Source organism: Streptopelia decaocto (assembly GCF_964273445.1).
Source record: "Streptopelia decaocto genome assembly, chromosome: 2".
Lineage (NCBI taxonomy): Eukaryota > Metazoa > Chordata > Aves > Columbiformes > Columbidae > Streptopelia > Streptopelia decaocto.
Window position 1 is genome coordinate 158,567,056 of NC_138655.1, and position 25,400 is coordinate 158,592,455.

The window sequence follows — 25,400 nt, forward strand, 5'->3', positions numbered from 1 at the left end:
GACATTAAGAAAAAATTCTTCATGGAAAGGGTTGTCAGGCATGGGAACAGGCTGCCCAGGGCAGTGGTGGAGTCACCATCCCTGGAGGGGTTTAAAAGGTGTTTAGATGAGGCTCTCAGGGACATGGTTTAGTGCCAGTGTTAACAGCTGGACTCAATCATCTTGAGGGTCTTTTCCAACCAAAGCAATTCTATGATTCAGTCTTACCAGCAGGTATTCAAACCATTCTTCCCCCATCCTCCAGTCCAGACCCAGGTCCTTGGTGAGAAAGCATAGATGAGGTTCTTAGGGATGTGCTTTAGAGCCAGTGTTCAGTTAATGGTTGGACTCAATGATCTTGAGGGTCTCTTCCAACCAAAATGACTCTATTAAAATCTTTAAAGTGGCCACGAAACTGTTTTAGACCGGTCGCTGGTGCTGAGTACAAAACACGTCTCCCAGCTATGAACCAAATAGTTTGCAGCTTCCAGCCTGGTACCAACAGCCACCTGTGTGCTGCAAGGACTCCAGGGCAGTTTGCAAGATGAACTTACTGCTTCTCCAAAGTACTGTAGGAGATACAGTTAAAGAACGTCCTCCGAAGTCTCCCTCTGTCTATGGGTCTCTGTGAAAATGAGGAAGAGAAAACACACCAGTAGCAAAACTTTTAATAACTGGTACTTTTAAAGCTTTGAAACATGAAAAATCAGCTTAGGGAAGTTCACCGGCAAGAGTTCTGACTGAACTCCTGCCACACAAACCATCTGCTCCAGGTTGTAAAGACAGGCAGAAATTCAGCTGTGACAGCTGAAAGCACCAGCGCAAAGCAAAAAGCACTGGAAAAACAGCCACACCTCCTCCAAACAGAAAGGCCACGTCGTTTTGGTTAATTAATAGTAGTTATTCCCCTTCCTGGGAGAGAGGCAGGCGGGCCCACAGAACCAAAGGATCCGCTCACCACAATCTGTGCAGATACACGGCCCCCAAATATCCACATCCCGCTCCCGGCCCTGGGAACGCGGAACGGGCAGACCCCGAGTGACTTTACAGTGGCCAGACTTGTATCGCTGCCTTGGTTCGAGGAGATCAAGCGTTATCCTGGCATCTTCGGCAGCGACAGTGCCCACCGAGCGCTTCCCCAGCTCGCAAACAGCCTTCACCGTACGTCTTTCTTGCGAGAGAAGTAAAAGTCTATCCCTCTGTCCTTGTGCGGTGCCGGTGGGTGTGCGGGTCCTGTTCTGCCCCTGGGGTGGGGATTTCTGCCCTGCTGCAAGTGAAAAGATGCACAGTGAAAGATTTGCCGATGCTGCAGAGCGAAATGTACACGCGGCCCTTCTAACCTCAAGTTCAACAAAAGGTGGCGGGAGGCCTGATAGGCACAGCTCTAGGCTTAGGCTTAGGAAACAAGGATTTCTGGTAAGGCATGAGCTTGTATTTTCTAATATTCACTTGGGTGGTGCTGAGAGTACAGGTTCTTCTTGTGGGTTGGACTAGAGGTCCCTTCCAACCCTGACCATTCTGTGATATGAAAGGCTGAGGGAGCTGGGTCTCTTTAGTTTGGAGAAGAGGAGACTGAGGGGTGACCTTATTAATGTTTATAAATATATAAACGGTGAGTGCCACGAGGATGGAGCCAGGCTCTTCTCAGTGGCAAACAAAGATATGACAAGGGGTAATGGGATCAAGCTGGAACACAAGAGGTTCCACTTAAATTTGAGAAAAAACTTCTTCTCAATAAGGGTGCCAGAGCACTGGCCCAGGCTGCCCAGGGAGGTTGTGGAGTCTCCTTCTCTGGAGACATTCAAACCCGCCTGGACATGTTCCTGTGCGACCTCACCTAGGCATCCCTGCTCCAGCAGGGGGATTGGACTAGATGATCTTTTGAGGTCCCTTCCAATCCCAAACATACTGTGATACTGTGTGATACTGTGATATTCCAGGCCTTAGTAACACTGAGCCAACAGTCCCTCCCAGGAGGATTTTGATTTCACACAGCGTGGCTGTGCAGGCCCCCGGAGCCCAGCTGAGCTGCAAACTTGTTCAAAACAGACCTCCTGCCCGATGGAGGAGCTTTCTGGGTTCAAGTTTCATCAGTGCCTCAAAAGGGTGTCTCACTGAGGGGCTCCTTCACGGAGTTCTTTCTCTGATCTTGGATGCACTCTCAAACAAAAGGGGAATAATCCGGGTCCTTCAGCAGCGTGGCCAGTTGTGGAAGGCTCTGCTTCCGCAAATCTTCCCACTCGTGGCCTGAGAAATTTGGTACTGCACCTTGGGATTAAAACCCCACATCGGGACATGCTTCGTCCTTCACTGAACATCATATAACAAATACATTTGAGCCTCCAGAAAGTATCCTCAGGAGGACACAGGGGGATGGATGGGGGAAGACAAAATCCTGAAAAACCCTTAAAATACACAACTGTTCACAGAATCACAGAATGTCAGGGATTGGAAGGGACCTCAAAAGCTCATCCAGTGCAATCCCCCCATGGAGCAGGAACACCCAGATGAGGTTACACAGGAAGGTGTCCAGGCGGATTTTTAATGTTTCCAGAGTAGGAGACTCCACAACCTCCCTGGGCAGCCTGGGCCAGTGTCTGTTACCCTTACTGAGAAGAAGTTCCTTCTCAAATTTAAGTGGAACCTCCTGTGTTCCAGGTTGAACCCATTGCCCCTTGTCCTATCATTGGTTGTCACCGAGAAGAGCCTGGCTCCATCCTACTGAGACTCACCCTTTATATATCTGTAAACATGAATGAGGTCACCCCTCAGTCTCCTCTTCTCCAGCTCCAGAGCCCCAGCTCCCTCAGCCTTTCCTCCCACGGGAGATGCTCCACTCCCTTCAGCATCTTTGTTGCCCTGCGCTGGACTCTCTCCAGCAGTTCCCTGTCCTTCTGGAACTGAGGGGCCACAACTGGACACAATATTCCAGGTGTGGTCTCCCCAGGGCAGAGTAGAGGGGCAGGAGAACCTCTCTGACCTACTGACCACCCACCTTCTAATCCACCCCAGGTACCATTGGCCTTCCTGGCCATAAGGGCCCAGTGCTGGCTCATGGTCATCCTGCTGTCCCCAGGACCCCCAGGTCCCTTTCCCCTACGCTGCTCTCCAACAGGTCATTCCCGAACTTATACTGGAACCTGAGGTTGTTCTTGCCCACATGCAAGACTCTACACTTGTCCTTGTTATATTTCATTAAATTTTCCCCGCTCAACTCTCCAGCCTGTCCAGGTCTCTGATGGCAGCACAGCTTCCAGCATCAGCCACTCCTCCCAGCTTCATGTCATCAGCAAACTTGCTGACAGTCACTCTATTCCCTTGTCCAAATCGTTGATGAATATATTGAATAATACCAGCCCCAGTACTGACCCCTGAGGCACTGCACTAGATACAGGCCTCCAACTGGACTCTGCCCCATTGTTGGTTACATCTGTTTCCTTCTTCCCATCCAGCTCCGCCACCATCGACCTCAACCAGACCTACAGAGCACTTTCCTTCCATACCCATCTCCTCCAAGAACAGCAGCCCAGCCAGCAGATGCAAGTCTTGACGTGTCACAGGATCTACATGTTAATCTGTCCCCATTTTAAAGAGCAGAGACACACAAAAATCAAAGTGCAAGGGCCAGTCCCTCTATTTACTGGTCTTGCTGACTCCAGTTTGGATGCACTCGAGCATGGCAGGAGTTCCACCTCATGAACAGGGAGGAAACTGAGCATCAGCCTTGGCTCCCTTCTGTCCGTCTGCATCGGGGGGTGGTCAGGCCAGTGAGGCCTTCAGAGATACCACATCCCTCCATCTCTCCACTCACAGAACCAAAGAATCATAGAATAGTTTGGGTTGGAATGGACCTTCCAAGGCCGTGTAGTCCAACCCCTAAATGTCTGGCACTATGTATATCCAGAAGAAAAAAAAACGCGAGTAAGAAAAGCGACCTATAAAATAGTAAACAAAACACACACATGTTCATTCTTCAGCCCTAAAGCCAAGCCAGCCTGGCACAGTTTATGTCCACACGATGTAGAGTGGCTTTGTCAAGACTGTATTTTGTGACAGTCCTGAGCATGTGGTACCTTCAGACTGTGTGTGGAGAAGGTTCTGGAAGGTGCTTGTTGGCAAAAAGAGCGCTGGGGAACACACTAATGGTGTGACTGGGTGACAGGAGGTCAGTACTTGGGCTTGTGTCTCAGACCTATCTAGTTTAGTAGGACAGGCACGGCTAATTAAGCCTGGCTGCACAGTCCCCGCACACAGCTGGACCACCCTCTGCTGGGAGGTAACGTGAATTTGCATTAAAGCAATTTTTACCCTTTGTACCTGAGAGAGAAGAGCAGAATTCACAGCAAATTCACAGTGCTGCCTGGAGCCCTCCCACCCCATCCCAGTACTCACGGGCCTCTGGTTGATATGTCGGCTCCACTCTGGGGCTGTCACCACTGGCTGTGGGTAAGTCTCGCCTAAAGTTACTCCTGCCTGCGACAGAGCAGCACTGTTCAGAGCCCAAGGGGTGTGGATATCTGCTCCTTTTATGCCCTGTAGTTCTGGGACCCACAGCTGGACGTAATCCCCCTGCAAACAGAACCAACAGGATCCATTCAGTAACAAACTGCAAGTGCTTCCCAGCAAGAGTCTTAACGTGAAAGAAAGGAGCTGATTTCCAGGTAAAGAAGCTGATGTACTACAGCATCAGTTACCTCTGCCACATGTTAGTGCCTCCTGTTAAAGCCTCTACTGGGAATTAGTGGCTAAACCGAGAGACACAGATACCAGAGCTGCTCTCCCGGGGTCACTCTGCAGGCAGCATGGGAGACAGAGGTGGTTTTAGGTACAGTTCACCCGCCCTTTTTTAGGACATAGTGGGATGAAGTCACTCCCAAGGACTCAATATTTTCTTTCTAGTGACTGTGAAGGAAACAGGGGTGACTAGTTCAGCTGCCCACTTTCCTCTGTTCTTGGCAAGATGAACCCCCTGCCCCCAAATCCCATTAACTCTACTGCTGTGTCCCCTATGAGGACTCATTTCTAATTCCTTGCAAAGTCCTGGCAGCTACACGGCTGAAAGGCAACAGTGCAGCTTGCCATGAAGCTAAGGAATGGGGTGGAAACAGGTAATCGAGGATGTGAATGCTGGCTGAACACATGGAAAGGGCGATTTATCCCCTCCCGCCTCTTAGAGAAAATAGTGCGAGGAGTCACAGGTTTAATTACTCTCCAGGACCTCCTGGGGAGCAGCTCCATCTCTCTTGTCCCTTCTGAGTTCTCCAGGGAGCTGCTCTGTGTTCAAGGAAATGGCTGGGTGAGATATTGATGGGATGTGGCTGTTACCCACAAGAAATGATGATGAAACACCGAATACACAGAACAACGGGGTGGGGACAGCCTCTTTGGGGACAGCAGCAGCCTCAAACTACCACATAGGCTTTGCTGCAACTACTCATCGTAAGACAGCCAAACAAGACTTACGTTGCCATCGTAATCCAGGCCTTGTTTAATCATGTTAAACTTCCTGTTGTCCCGTGGGTCATTGCCAATACCAGCACTGTATAACCAGTTGCCGTAATTGCTACAAACGTCGTAATCCACCTTGAGAACAGAGGAAGGAAACAGTAAAAAGAGCTGGGCTGGCCCTTGGTGAATCTTCTCTCCCTGCCCACCCCATATCTCAAGGGGAGAATTTCTTGCTTGGAAATCAGTCTGGCTATACTAGGAGAGCCAGAGCTGTCCCACGTTGGTTCAGCCATCTGGCTCTGAAGAAGTCTGGGATCAGCTTCCCAGGCTTCATGGTCCTTAGGTCAATGAGACAGGTAAAGTCCAACTGAAGTCCTTTTTTAAAAAAGAGAAAAAACATCCTTCTCTTCCTGCCATCATCTGGCAGACTGCGTGATAACCAGCCCTGGCTTTTGAGTGCTCGTATTCCAAGAAACAGTAGCCCAGTACATTTTAAATACTAGAGAAAATTCTTCCTGGCCTGTTACCCAGAGACCACAGACTAACAAATTTATCTCTGCAGATCCTATTGGGCAGATTGGAGAGAAGTCTAACTCATAAAATAGTCTGGGTTGGAAGGGACCTTCAAAGCTCACCCAGTGCCACCCCTGCCATGAGCAGGGACATCTTCACCAGCTCAGGTTGCTCAGAGCCCCGTCCAGCCTGGCCTGGGATGTCTCCAGGGATGGTTCATCCACCACCTCTCTGGCCAACCTGGGCCAGGCTCTCACCACCCTCATTATCAAAATTTCTTCCTCACGTCTGGCCTGAGCTCAGACTGTACCGAGCGACCACACAGAACGTTCAAAGCTGCAATCAGTACAAATACTGCAGTTGTTTCCCTGCCGTGCTCAACATTCATCAGGCAATAAGCCTCAAATCGCACACTTGGCAGAGAGAGGTGCTTTACTACGGGAAACATTAGAGCTCGCATGACATACTGCGCAACATCAAGTTCTTCTACATCTAAATAAATACAAAGCTCTCAAGGATGCTTATGTAAAACAGAGCAAGGCTCCTGAAAAAGGCACCAATGAGAGCAGAACATGGACTAGTCTGAGCGCTCTTCAGCTGGGCAGGGTGGCTCCAATCCAATATCAGGAGCTTTCCAGTTGTAGGACAATACAAACCCAGCTCCGGAGGGGAGTGGCAGCGATAGCAAACAGGGCGTGGGATCCCCGCACGTTCCCAGGAGGTGTCTGCATTGCGAAAGCGCAGCTGGCAGCTGCAGCAGCAGGAGTCTGCAAAGTCACGTCACTAAGAAGGCTCAGAGGTGCCCCTGGCTCCAGCGGCTGCAGAGAGCTCGTCTTAGTGCCCCTGCCCATCTCTTTTGGGTGACAAACACCCTTTGCCTCACATGCACTCTGGGCTTTTGCTGGAAACATCAGAGATGGAAAGTGCATCGCTTCCCTTTCTGGAGGCGAGACCAGTTTCAGTTCTCTACTGGTCTCTTCTATAGCTGTATCTCCCCCATTACACTGAAGTCTTTTGTGTGTCACCCTGGCGATGCAGCCAGGCTAAAGTAACAGAGCTGTCTGGAAATATATCATAAGCTGAAAGGGACAGAAGGACACAAGGATCAGCGTGTGCCACACCAGCCTACAGGGGCAGTCAGCACCTGGGGCTTCCCAAGACAAAAGGGCGACTGCACAGCGTCAAATCCTGCTGCCAGCAGGGCTGCTGACAGTCACAGAACTATGGAATAGAATCGCAGAATCGTTTTGGTTGGAAAACACCCTCCAGATCATCAAGTCCGACTATTAATCTAACGCTTGTACTAACCCTTGTCCCTAAGAACCTCATCTACGCTTTTAAACACCTCCAGGGATGGTGACCATATGAATAAAGGTAAAGGTGCCCATATGAATAAAGGTTAATAATCAGGGAGCGTCTTTCCAGATCTTCCTCATTTGGAGAACAGGACCTGGAATCCTCCATGATGCTCTGAGTCTGACTGCAAAGCGAAACCAGCTCCTACGTGAGGAAGGCACGGCTGCCCACCAAAGCCTCAGTTCCCAGTTCTTAACTCTGAGTACAACACTTGCCTGTACATGACACCATCTGTGCAATGAAGTCACCTTTGTAACTGCTCTGAAAGCCACAGCTGACAGATGCCATCAAAAGCCAGATACTGCAAAACATTCCAACCTGTCCCAGCGGCTCAGGACAGGAATTTGCAGATGTGTTTGCATGTTCGTGAGTGCTGTACATCCTTCTGGAGGGCTGCTATGTGTCGCATACAATGCACTACAGGAGTTGGATCATCCACACTGAAATGCAGCCCCTGCTTGGCAAGTCACTGCTACGAAGCTTTGCACATGTGGGGTATCAGCTGTCTTTAATAACCCGCTGAAACTGCAAAAGAAATACACTCAAGGTAAGATTTTCCATCCCAAATTTGAGGTAGGGTATGAAGGATAAGGCCACCGCTTTCTCTGTACCTCCAGCCATCCTAGTGAGGATGTGCTGGGCACTGCTGAGGCCCCACCTTGAATCCTGGGGGCAGTTTTGGGCCCCTCACAACAAGAAAGACCTTGAGGTGCTGGAGCGAGATGAGAGAAGGGAACAGAGCTGGTGAGGGGCTGGAGCACAAGTGTGATGGGAGCGGCTGAGGGACCTGGGGGGTTCAGCTGGAGAACAGGAGCTGAGGGGAGACCTTCTGATCTCTGAACTGCCTGAAAGGAGCTTGGACCATGGAGGGGGTTGGTCTCCTCTCCCAAGGAACAAGTGATAGGACAAGAGGAAATGGCCTCAAGTTGTGCCAGGGAAGATTTAGATTGGATATTAGAAAAAAATTCTTCATGGAAGGGGCTCTCGGACATTGGAACAGGCTGCCCAGGGCAGTGGTGGAGTCACCATCCCTGGAGATCTTTAAAAGACATATAGATGAGGCTCTGAGGAACATGGTTTAGTGACAGATTTAGGTTATGGTTGGACTCAATGATCTTAAGGGTCTCTTCCAACCAAAATGATTCTACGATTCTATGAAGTTTCCCGATTATGAAGAGCCTCTTGTACCCAGAGACAAGATCTTTAATGTGAGGCTGATATTAGTCTTTTTCAGCCTGTATGGTTCAGTCTGTCAAAGAACAAATGCAGATTATCACCTCCTCAGCCTCAGTTTCCACCGCACAGCTTGATGCTGCTGATGGTCTCTCCATCAAGATCACTGGAGATAATGGGAACCAAGCGAAGAGGCACAGAGCTGGCGCCTCTGAACTGGGACTTCCAGCCTCTTCAGAGCTTTCTGCGGAGGGATTGAGGATGGAGGAGCAACCCAGCTACTGAGCTGCGCTCGCGTGACTGCAGGTTGGTGTATGAGAAATTAATGGGTGCTCCAGTTGGCAGGGAGGCCTGTGACTCACCAGAACGAAGGTGCCTCCAGCCAGGGTGGAGCTCTCTGGAAGCTGCTCCAGCTATTGTCCATACTCGCCTATTCTTGCTTAGGTGGCTTCCCTGTCCACAGCCATCAATGCAGAGATGCTGGGCCAACACTGGCTTCAGTGGCCAGAAAATGTTTCTTTTTGTGTTTTATTTCTGGGCTGTCCTCTGCAGTCTCTGGGGTGAGCAAACCAGAGCATTGTTATTTTCAATTTATTATTTTGATATTATTTTTGATTTATTATTTGGATTTATTGTTGTTATTGATTTGCTATTTATGTTTGAAAGTCTTCTCGAGTGTGACAGATCTCTGGCTAAAACCCTAAAACTCCCTTTTCTTACTGAGCTTTGGGAAGTCTATACCATGCAAGCAGTATATACATGCACTTACAGCAGCCTGAAAATGACTGATCATCTTCTGGATCCTTCCTGATCAGGCAGAGCTGTCCTGCCTGTCACTCAGGGCAGGGAGCACAAAAAACTCTAAGATATACACACAGGCCAATAAGGCCATAAAGGCCAACAGCATCCCGGCAAGCATCAAGAATAGTGTGGCCAGCAGGACCAGGGAAGAGACTGTCCCCCTGTACTGGGCACTGCTGAGGCCCAACCTTGAATCCTCGGGTCACTTTTGGGCCCCTCACAACAAGAAAGACCTTGAGGTGCTGGAGCGAGTTGAGAGAAGGGAACGGAGCTGGGGAAGGGGCCTGAGCACAAGTGTGATGGGAGCAGCTGAGGGACCTGGGGGGTTCAGCTGGAGAACAGGAGCTGAGGGGAGACCTTCTGATCTCTGAACTGCCTGAAAGGAGCTTGGAGCATGGAGGGGGTTGGTCTCCTCTCCCAAGTAACAAGTGACAGGATAAGAGGAAACAGCCTCAAGTTGTGCCAGGAGAGGTTCAGATTGGACATTAGGAAAAAATTCTTCATGGAAAGGGTTGTCGAGCATTGGAACAGGCTGCCCAGGGACATGGTGGAGTCACCATCCCTGGAAGGGTTTACAAGATGCATGGACGAGGTTTTTAGGGACATGCTTTAGTGCCAGTGTTAACGGTTGGACTCAGTGATCTTGAGGGTCTTTTCCAACCAAAGTGATTCTATGATTCTAGGGTTCAGTCTTACCAGCAGGTATTCGAACCATTCTGCCCCCATCCTCCAGTCCAGACCCAGGTCCTTGGTGAGAAAGCTGGCAACGTTCTGCCGCCCTCTGTTCGACATGAAGCCCGTGGCCGCCAGCTCCCGCATGTTGGCATCGACAAAAGGAACCCCTGTTCTGCCCTCTGCGGAGACAAAAGACAGCGCTGGGACATGAGGACATTATTGGACACTCATAAACCCACCTGTGGTCGTGCACTTACAGCCATCCTAGCACATAAGGCAGTGCCCGCGTACAGCAACAGGGAGAGAGGTCAGTGAGGTTTAGCTGACGTGCAGCCACTAAGATCCACTGGAAACTGAATGGGAAATCATACCGAAAATTAAAATGATGAGAATTTTGGCAAGAAAAAACCCCAAGAAACAGAAAAATCTCAGAATGGAAAAACAACGAACCAGGTGAATTGTAGGGAATTTTGCAAATCAAAAATAAATACATACTAGTGAGATGGACCCAGAATGGAAAGCTTCTTGACAATGGACTGAGAGCAGAGAGGGATGAGTTGGACAAGGCCCCGAGGGTTAGCACCGAAAGTACTGAGCCTTTTCTCTTGTTAAGGAAAATATTCATTGCACCTGTGTGCAAATGGACACACATGGCATTAATGTGAAGACACATATCCAGGTGTGCGTTTCACTGATTCTGATACTTCAATCTGTTGGTCCCTGCAAGTTTTGAGATATTATGCTTGCTATTCTTGTGACAACAAAGGTATAAATACTAAACAAAAGCAAGGATAATACAAGGCTGTGGCATAATGAAAGATGTGATTTATTCTAAGGCTGTTTTAAGCTTCTGACCAAAACCAATCAGAAGAACAAATTAGCACTGCTAAGAGGGGCTGGCCAGCCTCTGTGTGACTAAAAAGAAGGGACCAGCAGGTCGTAAACACGTCCACCTGGGCAGGAAAATGCAACTGCAGTGCATCTGACAAAGCGTGTCCCAGCTGGACAGAGCCTGGCGATTTCACGGGCTGGATCCTGAGTGGTGCTCAGTCTCAGAAGGGAAACCAAGTGTCCCGCACTCACAACGAACTGAGGGGCTGGGTTCTTGTTCGGTGGTAAAAGTTTAATTATAGAATCATTTCGGTTGGAAGAAACCCTCAAGATCATGGAGTCCAACCATAACCTGACTCAGGCACTAAACCACGTCCCTAAGACGTCTAAATGCCTTTTAAACCCCTCCAGGGATGGTGACTCCACCGCTGCCCTGGGCAGCCTGTTCCGATGCCCGACAGCCCTTTTTGGAAAGAATTTTTTCCTAATATCCAATCTAAACCTCCCCTGGCACAACTTGAGGCCATTTCCTCTTGTCCCAGACAGGCCCTGATCTTGCTGACAGTTCCTCTACATGAATCGGAGTCAGCGTTAGCACACATGTTGACATGCAGGCACCTGGAAATCAAAAGCAGACATAGCCAAACCTGTGGTTTCTACTGACCTTTCCAACAGTTGAAGAGCTCAAGGTCCTTTTTCCAGGAGACCTCTTTACTTTGAAGCCCTGTTGAGGAAAAGAATGAACCACTAATGAACCACAAATGCCAACGCAAACAGTTATTAATAAAACAATGACGGCCAGAAGCAGCTTGGTTGACACAAGGTGTTAGGATGAAGTGGTGTTACAAACAGGCCACGTTCCTTCTGCAAAGGTTTAGAGATGATCCATTCCTCCTTTCAAGAGCTGCAAAGGGGCGTCTCATGCACACAGAGGATGCTCAAACCCTAACGGATTTTGATTGTTTTGTTGATTTTTTAACTTAAAAAAACCTCAGAGCTCAAAAGTGACTGGAGATAAGCTCTGGCCCAACCTAATATTTTCTTGTTTAATTTTATTCCAGGACAATGTTTATGTGAAATCCATTTCTGTAGCAGATACTAAATTGAGAATTACCCAGCAGAAGCCCCTGGTAACACTTTGCTCCTGCAGTGGGGTAGGACCAGATGAGGGGGGTGACTTTATGTTTGCAGAGGTCCAGTGGCAATTACAGTTCTGTGTACGGTGGAGTGGAGGCAACAGTGAACTTGGGCAAGCCTGAAACCTGGATTCTCTCCAAAGCTGAGAATCTCCAGAAACAGAATCTTTACGCTCACGTGCTGATGTTTCCCGTTGATGTGTTAATAATACTCCTTAAATCTACTCAGATGTGGGGCAAAAGTCTCAGTGTCTACACAGCATCCAGCACCGTGGTGTTGAGGCGCTTCTGTGCTAACAGTAAAACCCTAGAAACATCCCAGGGTGGTGACACGAGGACATTTGTACAACACAATGCTGACAGCTTCTTCTCTTCTGTTCCCTGTTGTAAGCATGGACCTTTCCTCTCCAAATATGGGGATCCATACACACCTCTTAATGAGAAAATCCTTCTGCCGTACTTCAGGGCCACAAATCGAAAGTAATCCCGCCACAGCAGTTCAAACAGGACCCTGAAACACAAAGCCACGGCCGTATTTCACTGTGATTAACTTACTGAATTAAGATTTTGCTTCCATAGCATCCATCATAAACACTCGAGAGCAGGAACAGAATATCAGGAAACCTGTTTCTCCTCCATCCCTACTGGGATGGAAATCTCCAAAGAGCAGGGCGAGGACCTGGTTCAGCTTCACGCTTCCGCCTGAGCAAGGATGTCAGCACATTCCTAAGAGCTTCACAATGATTTAAGCAACAACCTTTATAAGAGACTTAAAGGCGCCTTTCAAAATTTGCTTTACAGTGGTCTAGCTCATGAGATTGCAGGCTAGACCCGCAGAAAATGGACTTCTTATATAAAATGATGGCACCTCAGCCCCCAAGACCTGCTTTGGCTCCCTGGCATATTGGAAATATTCTGCTCAGCTGATGTTTAGGCTTACAAGATGTTTCTGGAAAACCCCATTACAAAACAGGACACTGTCTAAACGCAAAAACTTTCTGTCATGATACTGAGGTTCAGTCACCACGACCTGTTCTTCACTGATTGCAGTGCCTTGACAGCTTCTTTTGTATAATTATTTATCACTTTAAAATGCTCAGATCACCATGGTGCCCCAGTTGCAGGCAGGCTGGTTGACTACTATAGCAGATGGAAAAACATGAGTATGTTTATTTCTTGAAATCTTTCCTCTCTTAATTGTCTTTGAAGAAAAAACCTAAACGTATACACTTCAACAGGCAAAAGGCCAGTATTTTATCTGTCATTTGAACTGTAATGAAACTGAGTATTTTGGCCATAATTAATGGCAATGTTCTGCCTGTTCATCACCAACCACTGTGGTGTTTCACATGTTGAGAGTGTAACAAACCAATCCGAAAACATAGTTCTACGGTTTGCACAGGCTCTCTGGTTTGGGTTTTTTCCCATCCAGGTCTAGTGTTAGGCCAGGTTCTAACATAGAATCATAGAATGGTTTGGGTTGAAAGGGACCTTCCAAGCCTGTCTGGTCCCACCCCTGCCATGAGCAGGGACATCTTCACCAGCTCAGGTTGCTCAGAGCCCCGTCCAGCCTGGCCTGGGATGTCTCCAGGGATGGTTCATCCACCACCTCTCTGGCCAACCTGGGATAGTGTCTTACCACCCTCAGCATCAAAAATTTCCCCCTCATATCTGGCCTGATCCTCCCCTCCTTTAGTTTTAAACCATCACCCCTTGTCCTATCACAACAGGCCCTGACAAAAAGTCTGTCCCCTTCTTTCTTACAGGCCCCTGTTAAGTACGGAAAGGCTGCAATAAGGTCTCCCCGGAGCTTCTCTTCTCCAGCTGAACACCCCAGCTCTCTCAGCCTGTCCTCCCAGCAGAGCTGTTCCAGCCTCGGATCATTCCTGTGGCTCCTCTGGCCCCTCTCTAGCAGGTCCATGTGTGTCCTGTGCTGAGGAACCAGAGCTGGACCAGCACTGCAGGGGGGGTCTCAAACACAAACCTCCATCCCCAAGAGTTCACTACCAGGCTCTGTTTCACATTGTCTGGGCAGATCAGAGGCCATGAGCAAGTTAAGGCCAGCCCGGCGATGGACTCGCCAACCTCAATTGTCCCCAGACTCCTCCAGGACAACACGCAGGCAGGTGAGCAGCCGGGGTGGGGTGAGAAAGAGCAGGGGTGACACAGTGGGGTGCATTAAGCCCAGTTCCCAGTCCCCTCTTCTCGTTTGCTGGGGTGGTGTGGTCATGACCAGGCCACCGAGCAACCACGGGGACATTTGCTGGACTGTGGGCAGAGGTTCTTCTGACACCGTGTGACTTGTACAAGTCACCGAGCCTTTTGGGCGAAACCCCGCTCATGTCCTTGGCTTGAGAAACCCTTTGGCTTTCATTTGTATATCATTCTTCTTCCTTCTCATCTAGCCCACAATAACAGAGAGGGATGGTGACGATTTAAAGAGATCATTTTTAAAAATCATGAACCACAACTCCCCAGCAATAATAATGACAACGAGCATGAATAATCTTTACTTATAAAGTGCCTCAAGCCTCTGGATGTTAAAGACAGACCAATAAATCCATACTGAAACAGAACTGCAACGCAACCCAGAGGAACCAGACAGCAGGCACAGGAAAAACAAACACTAATTAAGAAGAAAGTTAACAATTAACTCTCTCCCGTGCGTGAGATGCCGGTTTCCTTTACAGAGAAAACAAGCCATGCTGATCATGCAAGGACATACCAGTATGTGCTCTGATTTGCCGTCCTCTCTTTTTCATACTTCTGGATCTGCTCATAGATGTATCGGGGTGAAATGCAGCCCAACGCCAGCCTGAAAGCAGAAGAACGATGTTGTGAAGGCAGCGTAGGACTGACAGCTCGATGGCTGCGCGGAAGGAGCGGAAGGGAAGATTTGCGTTCAGAGTTCTTGTCTGAAAACTTTGCTCAGTTTGCAGTTCTGCCACTGACTTCCCAAACGTCTTCCCAAAGTCAAGTTGTGTGACTTCTGTGCAATTCTGCAATCTGAGAATTAAAATCCACGCCTGGCTTTAACTTCCCCCTTACAGGAGTCTCCAAACTACTGAGGTAAATCATTTTATCAAAGTTTAACAAGTTCTGCTTTTCAGTTTGATCTGCCAGGACTTTGATCGGTTGGTGACTTAGTGCACCAGTGACATCTTTTACATTGATCTTCCTAGAAATGTATTTTAAGGCAATTTCCCACTAGGGCTCATGGAAACATTTGATGTTGCGATGAATTTTAGAAAACAGGAAGAAAGGGCCTAACGAGTTTTCCCTTAATTGTTGACCAGCTCTAACACTTAGAAATGGCCAGTGTGAAGTGGCTGCAATTTGAACTGTTCTGATTTTGATTATTTGACAGAATAACTCTTTGGGGCACGCAGATCAGGATCTGGGTAAACAGCTCAGAAAAACTCGAGCAGAGGCCACCACAAGGGACTTCTGCAGTGACAGGGCCCTGGGATCCCAAGTGCCACCAGGTGGAGCCAGCCACTGCAACACTGAAGCACAAAGCTGGCTTAAAATAAGAAATCCTGACCTGTAACACCCTCAAAAAAACGTTTCATAATGCAATTATGTCAGGAAAACACTCCAGATGCTCTCAGCATTAGGTTGAACTGGGTTCTGCTGCTGCAGGTTCAGTCTGGAATTAACTCTGTCCCTTCCAGCAGCAGAGACTAAAACCCTGAATTAGAAGTCATCATAATTACCGCCCCCCCCCCCAAAAAAAAAGATCCTTTTGCAATAGGAATAATGAAAAGTGTCTCTTCATCCCACAGAAAAATGGGATGGCCATGAGGTGAGGTCACTTGCCCCACAGTGTTTAGTAAACCACGACTTTGAATCCTGTGTTCAATTTTGGGCCCTTCATCATAAAAAGGACATTGAAATACTAGAGAGAGTGCAAAGGAGGCGACAAGGCTGGTGAGGGGCTGGAGCACAAGTGTGATGGGAGCGGCTGAGGGACCTGGGGAGTTCAGCTGGAGAACAGGAGCTGAGGGGAGACCTTCTGATCTCTGAACTGCCTGAAAGGAGCTTGGAGCATGGAGGGGGTTGGTCTCTTCTCCCAAGTAACAAGTGATAGGATGAGAGGAAATGGCCTCAAGTTGTGCCAGGGGAGGTTTAGATTGGATATTAGGAAAAAATTCTTCATGGAAAGGGCTGTAAAGCATTGGAACAGGCTGCCCAGGGCAGTGCTGGGCAGTCACTATCCCTGGAGGGGTTTAAAAGGTGTTTAGATGAAGTTCTCAGGGACATGGTTTAGTGCTAGAGTTAGGTTAGGTTATGGTTGGACTCAATGATCCTGAGGGTCTCTTCCAGCTGAAATGATTCTGATTCTAGGACTGGCTGGAGTTCTGCCACAGCCCTACGGACAAACTGAAGCTGCGCTCCTTCCCTGGCTGCTCTCACCCCCCCAGATACACGAAACAGCACAAAACCAAAGCTGTGTGGCTGTCCACATCACTGCTCCCAGCACACTGGCACAGTGTTGCTAAACTTCAGCAATTCTAATTACAGGAATATTCCCAGGGAGCCACTGCCTGGAAACACAATAAAGAGCAGCTCTGAGGCTGCTCTACCCCAACAAAAAGGGCGAGGGAATCACACCTGGGTCCCTCCCTACGCCCCGTGAGCGCTCAGCACACACGTAACATTGATTTGGGACACGAGCAGAGAAGGAGCTTCCACACAACAAAAATCTTTACCATGGTGCAAATTTAGTTGAGTAATCCATTCCCACCAGTCCATTCCGAGTCTCCTTGTAAGATGCCACCAAGTTCTGAACGAGCAAAAGAACAAAAGGTTTTAATACTTTACATGCAACCCGCTAAATACACTTTCATTCATGGAGCCAGGGCGATCAGTCAGGGCCGAGCTCCCTCTCACGCCTGCCTGCAGGGATGACAGAGCTGCCCAATTACTCCCTCTGGTGCACAGGAATGAATCAGGCCAGCAGTTTTCATTGAGAGCTCTGGGACGTGTGTCACGAGCTCCCCACTTCAGCCCGGAGCACGTTTCTCTCTACAAGTGCTACAAACCAGGTTGTGCTGCTCGCTCCCCACACCCACCCAACTCCGGATCAATAACAACATTATACAATCAGCAGTGGCACTGGTGGCCGGTTCCCTTGTCCAAGCGCCTGCTTGTTTGGGTTTAAGAACCACAATTTCAGAGAGCACCCAACACCCAGCTGCAGGAATCCTGATCCCTCTTACTTCTGGGCCACCCACAATTACAGCAGGGCGCAGATCTTCCTTTTGCTGAGCTCTGTTTGCGATGCAGGGGACATAAGGAAGCCTGATCTCTCCTCAATCCCCTTCGCTGAGCAGGTTAAAACTGCTAAAGAGCTGTTATTGCTCACCAGGGAGGACAATATTTGCATAATAAACCAGAAGGAACAGGTTTTCCAGCACTACTTGTATTAATGCTTGACCAAGAGTAGAAGCTACGCATGCTTGTACTGGTTTTAGCTGGGATAGAGTTAATTTTCTTTACAGTAGCTTGTATGGGGCTCCAGTTTAGATTTGTGATGAAAACAGAGTTGATAACACAGGGATTAGTTATTGCTGAGCAGCCCTTACACAGCATCGAGGCCTTTTCTGCTCCTCAGGTTGTCCCATCAGTGAGTAGCCTGAGGGTGCACAAGAATTTGGGAGGGGACACAGCCGGGCCAGCTGACCCCAGTGACCCAAGGGATATCCCACAGCACATGACATCACACTCAGCAATAAAAGCTGGGGAAGAAGGAGGAAGGGAGGATGTCGACCTATTAAGCTTTTGCTTCACCTTTTAAAGTGACCTTATCTCAACACGCAAGTTTTCTCACTTTTACGCTTCTCTCCCCCATCCCACTGGTGGGGAGTGAGGGAGCGGCTGCCTGGGGTTAAACCAACAGCAAGGGAATGCAGGAACCTCTGTAGCACTTGGAAAGAATTTCCTGGGGGCTGCCCCAGCAAGTGCACTGGGCACAGGACACTTCTTATCCCGCCTCAGCTGGGGAGACGCTACCCCCTTTCCCCACAAAGCTGCGTAGGGTCTGATGCTGTTGGAAATCAGCACACGTGTCGTCTAAATTCACACAAGGCAAATTTAAGGCAGTTCTCAAACTAGACCAGGAAAAAGTTCCAAATGGTCAGGATGCACAGACAAAGTGCAGGCGGCGGCAGCTTCACTCCACCAAAATGAGGGAGAAAGAAGCAGCTGTAATTATTGGCTGCAAGTTTTAAAACCAGACGACTAGGAACCTCCTACTATTTTTAACTTTGGGCAGTTGTTCCTCACCCCAATTCCAATTGCAGCCCTTCAGGCTACTTTTTCCTCCTCCAAAACAGAGGAACTACATTGCTGATGACATAAGACAGGAGAGTAGCAAGGGCAAAACAAGGTAAAGGAGCTAAAAGTTTGTCCCAATTCCCACAGGCTGATGGGAAAAAAGAAGATTTAAGAGGGATGGCCACTAAACTAGGTTGCTAAGTATTTTGCTTACATTCCCACTTCCTAGATGACTTATTTTTGATTTAGTTTGTCTCTCTGAAAAACAGAAATAACACTATTTCCCTCCTTCGTAAAGTTTTATACAGGAGCTAAAGAAATATTATTAGGCAGTGAAATGGCAGCCTCACCCGCTCTACAGAGCCATATGTACAAGGGGGAGGATGCAGGCAAGGAAATGTAAGAGTTACCGTGTCCCAAAAGTAATACTGCAGTCTCATTAAAGCCTGGGTCTCTCCTCCACTGCAGGGGAAAGCTGTTCGTGGATCAGGCACAGGATCTGCAACAGAAAACACCATCACCTTGTTACCCCCTTGGAAACCACCTCAAAGGCATAATCACAGAATCATTTTTTTGGAAGAGGTGCTCAAGATCATCGAGTCCAACCGTTAACCTAACTCTGGCACTAACCACGTCCCTAAGAACTTCATCTACGCGGCTTTTACACCCCTCCAGGGATGGTGACTCCACCACTGCCCTGGGCAGCCTGTTCCAATGCCTGACAAACCTTTCCATGAAGAATTTTTTCCTAATATCCAATCTAAACCTCCCCTGGTGCAACTTGAGGCTATTTCCTCTCATCCTGTCACTTGTTCCTTGGGAGAAGAGACCAACCCCCTCCATGCCCCAAGCTCCTTTCAGGCAGTTCAGAGATCAGAAGGTCTCCCCTCAGCTCCTGTTCTCCAGCTGAACCCCCCAGGTCCCTCAGCCGCTTCCATCACACTTGTGCTCCAGCCCCTCACCAGCTCCGTTCCCTTCTCTCAACTCACTCCAGCACCTCAAGACCTTTCTTGTCGTGAGGGGCCCAAAACTGACCCCAGGATTTGAGGTTTGGCCGCCCCAGTACCCTAGTCCTGCTGGCCACACTATTCCTGATACAAGCCAGGATGCTGGTGGCCTTCTTGGCCACCTGGGCACATGCTGGCTCATGTACTGCCAACTGTCGACCCAACACCCTGAGGTCTTTTTCTGCCAGGCAGCTTTCCAGCCACAAGTAGGGAGCTTAAAAACCGGGGATGTTCAGCAGTAGGGATGTCTGCTTCAGAGACATAAAAGACTGTGCTCTGGTCTTCCTTTAAAACAAGGGCCACATCAAACATATTAAAAATTACTGACTAAGAGGATGTTTTCTACGCAGCTGCAGGGGAGTTTCTCCTCGCAAGAAATTTATCTTTATTCACTGTAAAAGTGAACAGAGGTTTTGCTACAGTTTGAAGGGCAACCACCGCTTTTGGGAGGCCTCCATGTTTTGAGTCTCAGTAAGACATCTCTAAATAGGATTTCACGGGAGCAACTGCCAAATTAAGTTTCCTTACCCTTCTGTCCCAAATCCTCCATCGTAGGGATGCACCCTTCTTCTACCCCTGGAGCCAGAGGCTTTAGCTGATCTGCCATCCGCAGGGTTGGCCGGACCTTCGCCTCCGATTCCACCGCTTTTCGGAAATGGGTGTAGACATCAGGCAACCTGCGGAGATGACAGCAAAGTCATATCTCCATCAGATGGCTACCCTGTCCCCTGCACACAGCACCACAAGGCTGCTCCAGATGAATGGTTGGCTTTTTAGGCTGTGCACTATTTGTGCTAAACCTTTGGACGTGGTGGTGGTGTTTGTGATGCGTGTTTGTACATCACCTGGCACAAAAAAGGTATTTGCCCCTAAGGCTAGAAGCGATAGGAAGTTCAGTCCTTCACCCAAATTCCTTCTGCTTCTGATGCAAATGGTGCCTTTTCAATTTAAGGTGTGTCCTGATGGGGCAATCATGAGGCTCAGATTTACCTCCCCTAACTTCTGATTACCCACAAGGCTGACCTCAGTGTAAGGGTGCAGTCAGTGGAGGGAACTGAAACGGAGAAACAAACTTAGAAATAAACAGCAGAGTCAATTATATACACTGTTAAGCAACATTCTTTATTGTCGGTGCTGGGGAGCTCTGGGAATCATTCTCCATAAGTGATCCAACGACTGGATGCTCCTGCGTTGCTTATATTCACATAATTTTTACATATGCATTACAATTTTTGAAACTTTTGACATACATCTATACTAAGAAATAATTAATGATGTTAGCTATAATTGTTTAGTTTCCTACTTACAATACATCTATTAATTATTGGTTGAATATAAGCTAAGCACTCTGCTTCTAAACAATATATTACTCGATCTTCTGTCTCCTTCTTGTCATGCAGAAAGATCTAAAACTTGAAAAATATCCCCTTGTTTTGCAGGTGGTCAAAAAGCATTGATCATGCCAATTGGTTAATGATGGGTACGTCTTTTGTAACTTAATCACAGTATACATTAATTTAGCAGCTTCTCTTCAGTACAAGGGCAAAGAGAAACCAGTCCCTCAATAAATGGTCAAACAAACTCCTCGGCTTTGTGCATGTTGGAGAACAAATCCTACGAGTACAGAGGGATGAATGTGCCCTTTCCCCTTGATGTGAATGAGCAGATGGACTAACGGTGAACTAACTTCGCTGTGGCACAGGATGACAGTTCGCTGGAGTGAGGAACAAACGGGACAACGGAGAAGTGACACCACAGAACGACCCACCTGGCGATAGGCCTGAAGGGAAGGTCATCCCGATGATACAACGTGGATCCCCAGAACGTCTGGATCTTCACCCCGTGCTGACTACACACCTGGCGCAGCCCCTGCTCCACATCCAGCTCCTCCTGCGTGGCCTGGAGAGAGCGAAACGCAATGAGGCCACAGCTGCACTGCACCCACTCTTTGCCTTCCTCCCTCATCTCCACTTTTAGCTTCATCCCTTTAGGGAGAGGTGCACACAGACAATCTCTGGGTATTTCCCTCTGCCAAACCCAACAGGTGTTTTCACTCTCCAGTCGTAGTGCAAATGCCAGAATAAGGAGCTCCCTGATGGAGGATGTTGCAGATCTTTTAAGTTTGCACAGACTGGAAATGACCGCATAAATAGGTGTAGAAGAAATCCACTCAGGTTTACTGAATATCAGGATAGCATTCCGGTTTCAGTAAGTCCTTGAGCCACAACTTCTTGGAGGCTGGGAAAACATTCAGTGGGAGCTTCTTTACAGATTTATCCTGCTCCTGTAGCCTGTCTGGTCGCTGTCTGGAAAAGAGGCCTTTTCACTGATGCTCTGTGGTTGCTCTTAGTGTTGCATGGAGTCAGGCACTATAGGATGTGTAGGTTGTCAAGTTACAAGTCCTGACAGCAGGAATACCTGCCGTGCAGGTCACAGAGGGATTCACGCATTAGGCAGCTGTGAGGCCCAGACTCTGCTCATACGTATTTACGTACATGTGTGTGCACACAAAACCTCCGGTGGTTTGGATCCAGAGCCCTCCAGTGAATCCAGCAAGCTCTGGATCAAACCATTAAGCTCAGTGAAGACGGGTCAGAGACACGTCAACCTCACTGGCAGGTCAGGACTGGACTCATGTTTCGTTCTTCATCAAACTGGGGGGCAACTGCCTAAATATGAGCGCTGTCAACTCACCCGGGGGCTTTTCTACACTCAGTACAATATGTCCCCTGGCAGATACCTCCCCATGCAAGGAAGGAAAAGGCAGCTTGATGTAAAACAGAAGGAGAAATGGACTCAGCTGACCTACAATGCCAGTTGCTGGAAACTCCTCTTCCTCAAGACACAGCACTTGCGAGTGATCAGTCACAAACCGCTGCTGTCACCCAGCAGGGACTCCTGCCCAGACGCCATCCCCATCCCAGGAGTTAGCTGGTTCCCCAAGGTTCACAACACCACAGACAAGAAAGGCTCTGAATGTGTAGGATCTGCATCACAATTTGATTGTGGAAGAAACCTCCACAACCTAATTTTATCTCTTAACAACGTCGCTCAAATTTCCCTTACCTCTTCATGGAAAGCCACAGCACTGACAGAGCCCAGCTGAGTAATCAGATCACGGACCACATCTTCTGGTTTCCCCTTCCTCACAACCAGGGTGCTGCAAACGCAAAAGATTGGCCTGAATTAGGTTTGATATCATTGTTATTTATGTGTGCAGGAGGCCCTAGTCCTGACCCAGGCACCCTTGCTCTTTACCAGGCATGAAACACGTTTTGAAGCAGACAGACAGGATTTGACTAGCCTATATTTTTTAGGACCCACTGAACACAGTTTGTAAGCCTCTGGGGCTGAATATGTGTCAAACACATTTCTACCACCCCAAATGCCTTGAAAAGGATGACTGGGCAGAAAGCCAGCCTGTTACCTTGAAGTTCATCCTTAAACGATGAGGCTGTGATTCCAGAAGAGATTCCTCTCTCAATCCCTGTCACAGGTAGTGGCGGCCTGTGGGCAGAGCCCTCTCCACTTTCATGTGGGATTATTCTGAGGAATACTTTCCACTGAATGTTCTGTGTTCATAACAGAGCTAACAAAACTTCCCTTCCTACCCTGCAGCTTCACCAGCTGCCCAACTGTGTACCCAGGGCACCAGAGCAAAAGAGAGAAGCTGTGGTGAGAAAGTCAGTCACAGAATCACAGAATGTCAGGGACTGGAAGGGACCTCGAAAGCTCATCCAGTGCAATCCCCCCATGGAGCAGGAACACCCAGATGAGGTTACACAGGAAGGTGTCCAGGTGGGTTTGAATGTCTGCAGAGGAGACTCCTCAACCCCCCTGGGCAGCCTGGGCCAGGCTCTGGCACCCTCACTGCGAAGAAGTTTCTTCTCAAATTTAAATGGAACCTCCCGTGTTCCAGTTTGTATCCCTTGCCTCTTGTCCTATCATTGGTTGTCACCAAGAAGAGCCTGGCTCCATCCTCCTGACACCCTTTATATATTTATAAACATTAATGAGGTCACCCCTCAGTCTCCTCCAAGCTAAAGAGACCCAGCTCCCTCAGCCTTTCTTCATAAGGGAGATGCTCCACTCAGGTGGGTGCTGAGTTCTGTGAAGAGCCTCGTATGTGACTCTGTCCCTTTCTCTGTCTCCCATCCTCTCTGTATCACGCACACACATTACTGCATTACCTAACAGAGGCCTGTTTTGGAGAAAAATTTCTTGAAGGGGTAATATAGTGTTTGTGCCAGAAGAATTTAAAGCATAATTGAAAAGTTTCTTCAAAGATGATCTGGGTTTGAAGAAGGCAGGAGGAAGGGGTGCTGCTGAGAGAGCTGTTCCCCTTACATCCCACAGGAAAGCAGAGACCCAGCCGCCCACAGGGCACACCACAGGCTGGATGTGGAGATTTCTGTCTACCACTGTACAAAGATACTTCGTGGCTGTGGAAACAGAGCCCAGGTGGGCTCTTCACAACCACAGATCTCTCGCTGCAGAACACCAATCTCTTACCAGCCGCTGACAACGGCACAGCAGCATCTCTGAATGTGCTCACCCACTGCAGGGTGAGGTGCAGATACCCATGGATCGGTTCTTTCGGTCTCCTGTAACATCCACCATCAGCAGCTGCAAACCCAGAGCTGTTCCTCTAGCTTCTACCACTGTCATGCTGCCCTGGGAGAAGCCAGGCTGGTTGACACATCTATGCAAAGCCAGATGTTACCTGGTGATGGGATTCTTCAGCTTGTAGACCTTCAGGCCCTGGTTATGGTTTCTAAAGGCATGATGAAGGAGGAACCCCTGAAGAGCCCATTGCGTAGCCTACCAAAGGGACTGTGTTTATTGGGACAGGGCATGAGGAAAGTTAAATCTCCAGTTTCACGAGCCAAGATCCATGTTGCTCATTGTATCTACCAGAAGGGCTGTGACTCTCCAAAATCATCAGAGTATCTGGCACGATTTGACTCCCAGCACAAACACATGCTGAGAGAATGAGAAAATAAAAACACACGTGTTATTTCCACGGTGCTTTCTCAACTACCTTCCTTTTTTCTTGAGCGTTTCCCTCAGGTCCTTGACGCTTTCCAGCAAGAACCTGAGGCGGTGGGGCCCGGTCTTGGGGAAGCCGCAGCGGTGGGTGCGCAGGAGGTGCCGCGGGTCCAAGCAGTAGAGGGGGACAACGAAATCCGCGCTGCTCTGAGCCCAGTGCAGCACCTGCGGACACAGACAGGGGCTCTGGGGGGGCGGGAGGCAGCGCCCACCTCTCCCCAGCCCACCCAACCCAACAGCGGGGTGTTTACCCGGGGTCCGCCGGCCGGCCCTACCTGGTTATCGTGGGCGCGCAGGTCGCAGCGCAGCAGGCAGATGGCGGTCCCCGACATGGTGGCTTCCCTCAGCCGGGCGCCTGCAGCCCTGCCCGGGCCCGTCCTCCCTCACCCGGCCCCGCAGCCCCAGCCCGCCCCGTTCCCGCCTCCCCGCCCCGGTTCCCCTCAGCCCGCCCGGCCGGGGAGGAGCCGTCCCGCCTGCGGCCGCCCCGGCGCTTCCTGCGGCCCGAGGGGGAAATGTGACCGGGGGGACCCGCAGCCCCGCTCGGGGTCGGTGCGGCCCCTCGAGGGGGATCAGCCCCGGTTGGAACGCACAGGATCACAGAGTCACAGACTGGTTGGCGTTGAAGGGACCTCTGGAGATCATCCAGTCCAACCCACCTGCTCAAGCAGGGTCACCAGAGCAGATCACACAGGAAGGTGTCCAGGTGGGTTTGAATGTCTCCAGAGAAGGAGACTCCACAGCCTCTCTGGACACCCTGGTCCAGGCTCTGGCACCTCACAGGAAAGAAGTTTCTCCTCATATTCAGATGGAGCCTCCTGTGTTTCAGTCTGTGCCTGTTGCCCCTCATCCTGTCACTGGGCACCACTGAACAGAGTCTGGTCCATCCTCTTGACCCCCACCCTGAGATATTTATAAACACTGATGAGATCCCCTCTCAGCTTCTCTTCTCCAGCTGAACAGCCCCAGCTCTCTCAGTCTCTCCTCATCAGAAAGATGCTCCAGGTGTTCTGAGGTGACGCCATGGCAGCCTCTCACCAGAGCCCACTTACTGCTGAGATTGTGATCCTTCTATTTATTTATTTATTAATTTATTTATCTATCTATCTATCTATCTATCTATTTATTTATTTATTTATTTTCACATCGATAATCT

At 49.1% G+C, this 25,400-nt stretch overlaps 1 protein-coding gene across 2 annotated transcripts; it reads right to left on the reverse strand.

The window, feature by feature from the left end:
* Positions 1–629: 629 nt before the first annotated feature.
* LOC309436685 (cryptochrome DASH-like) lies at positions 630–24,639 on the reverse strand. 2 transcript variants are annotated; one of them, XM_082046063.1, is made up of 14 exons: positions 24,523–24,639; positions 24,240–24,412; positions 22,265–22,358; positions 20,967–21,097; positions 19,727–19,875; positions 18,602–18,690; positions 16,625–16,698; positions 14,638–14,727; positions 12,344–12,423; positions 11,441–11,500; positions 9,967–10,124; positions 5,443–5,562; positions 4,372–4,548; positions 630–1,243 (listed from the first exon to the last, which is right to left on the reverse strand). In XM_082046063.1, exons 1-14 carry the CDS (start codon positions 24,577–24,579, stop codon positions 1,136–1,138), a joined length of 1,560 nt encoding a protein of 519 aa, XP_081902189.1. In that variant the 5' UTR covers positions 24,580–24,639; the 3' UTR covers positions 630–1,135. The 2 variants fall into 2 exon arrangements, with proteins under 2 accessions (XP_081902189.1, XP_081902188.1); XM_082046062.1 differs by having other exon boundaries at positions 630–1,246.
* Positions 24,640–25,400: the final 761 nt, after the last annotated feature.

What these genes read in the sequence shown, in the direction of transcription:
- LOC309436685 (XM_082046062.1), bottom strand. Translation starts at nt 24,579, where the DNA reads ATGTCGGGGACCGCCATCTGCCTGCTGCGCTGCGACCTGCGCGCCCAC. An exon ending in ACGCTCAAGAAAAAAGGAAG is followed by an intron (nt 22,359 to 24,239) that starts GTAGTTGAGAAA and finishes TTGCGTTTGCAG; the next exon opens with CACCCTGGTTGTGAGGAAGG. An exon ending in GCTCTTCAACTGTTGGAAAG is followed by an intron (nt 10,125 to 11,440) that starts GTCAGTAGAAAC and finishes TTGTCTCCGCAG; the next exon opens with AGGGCAGAACAGGGGTTCCT.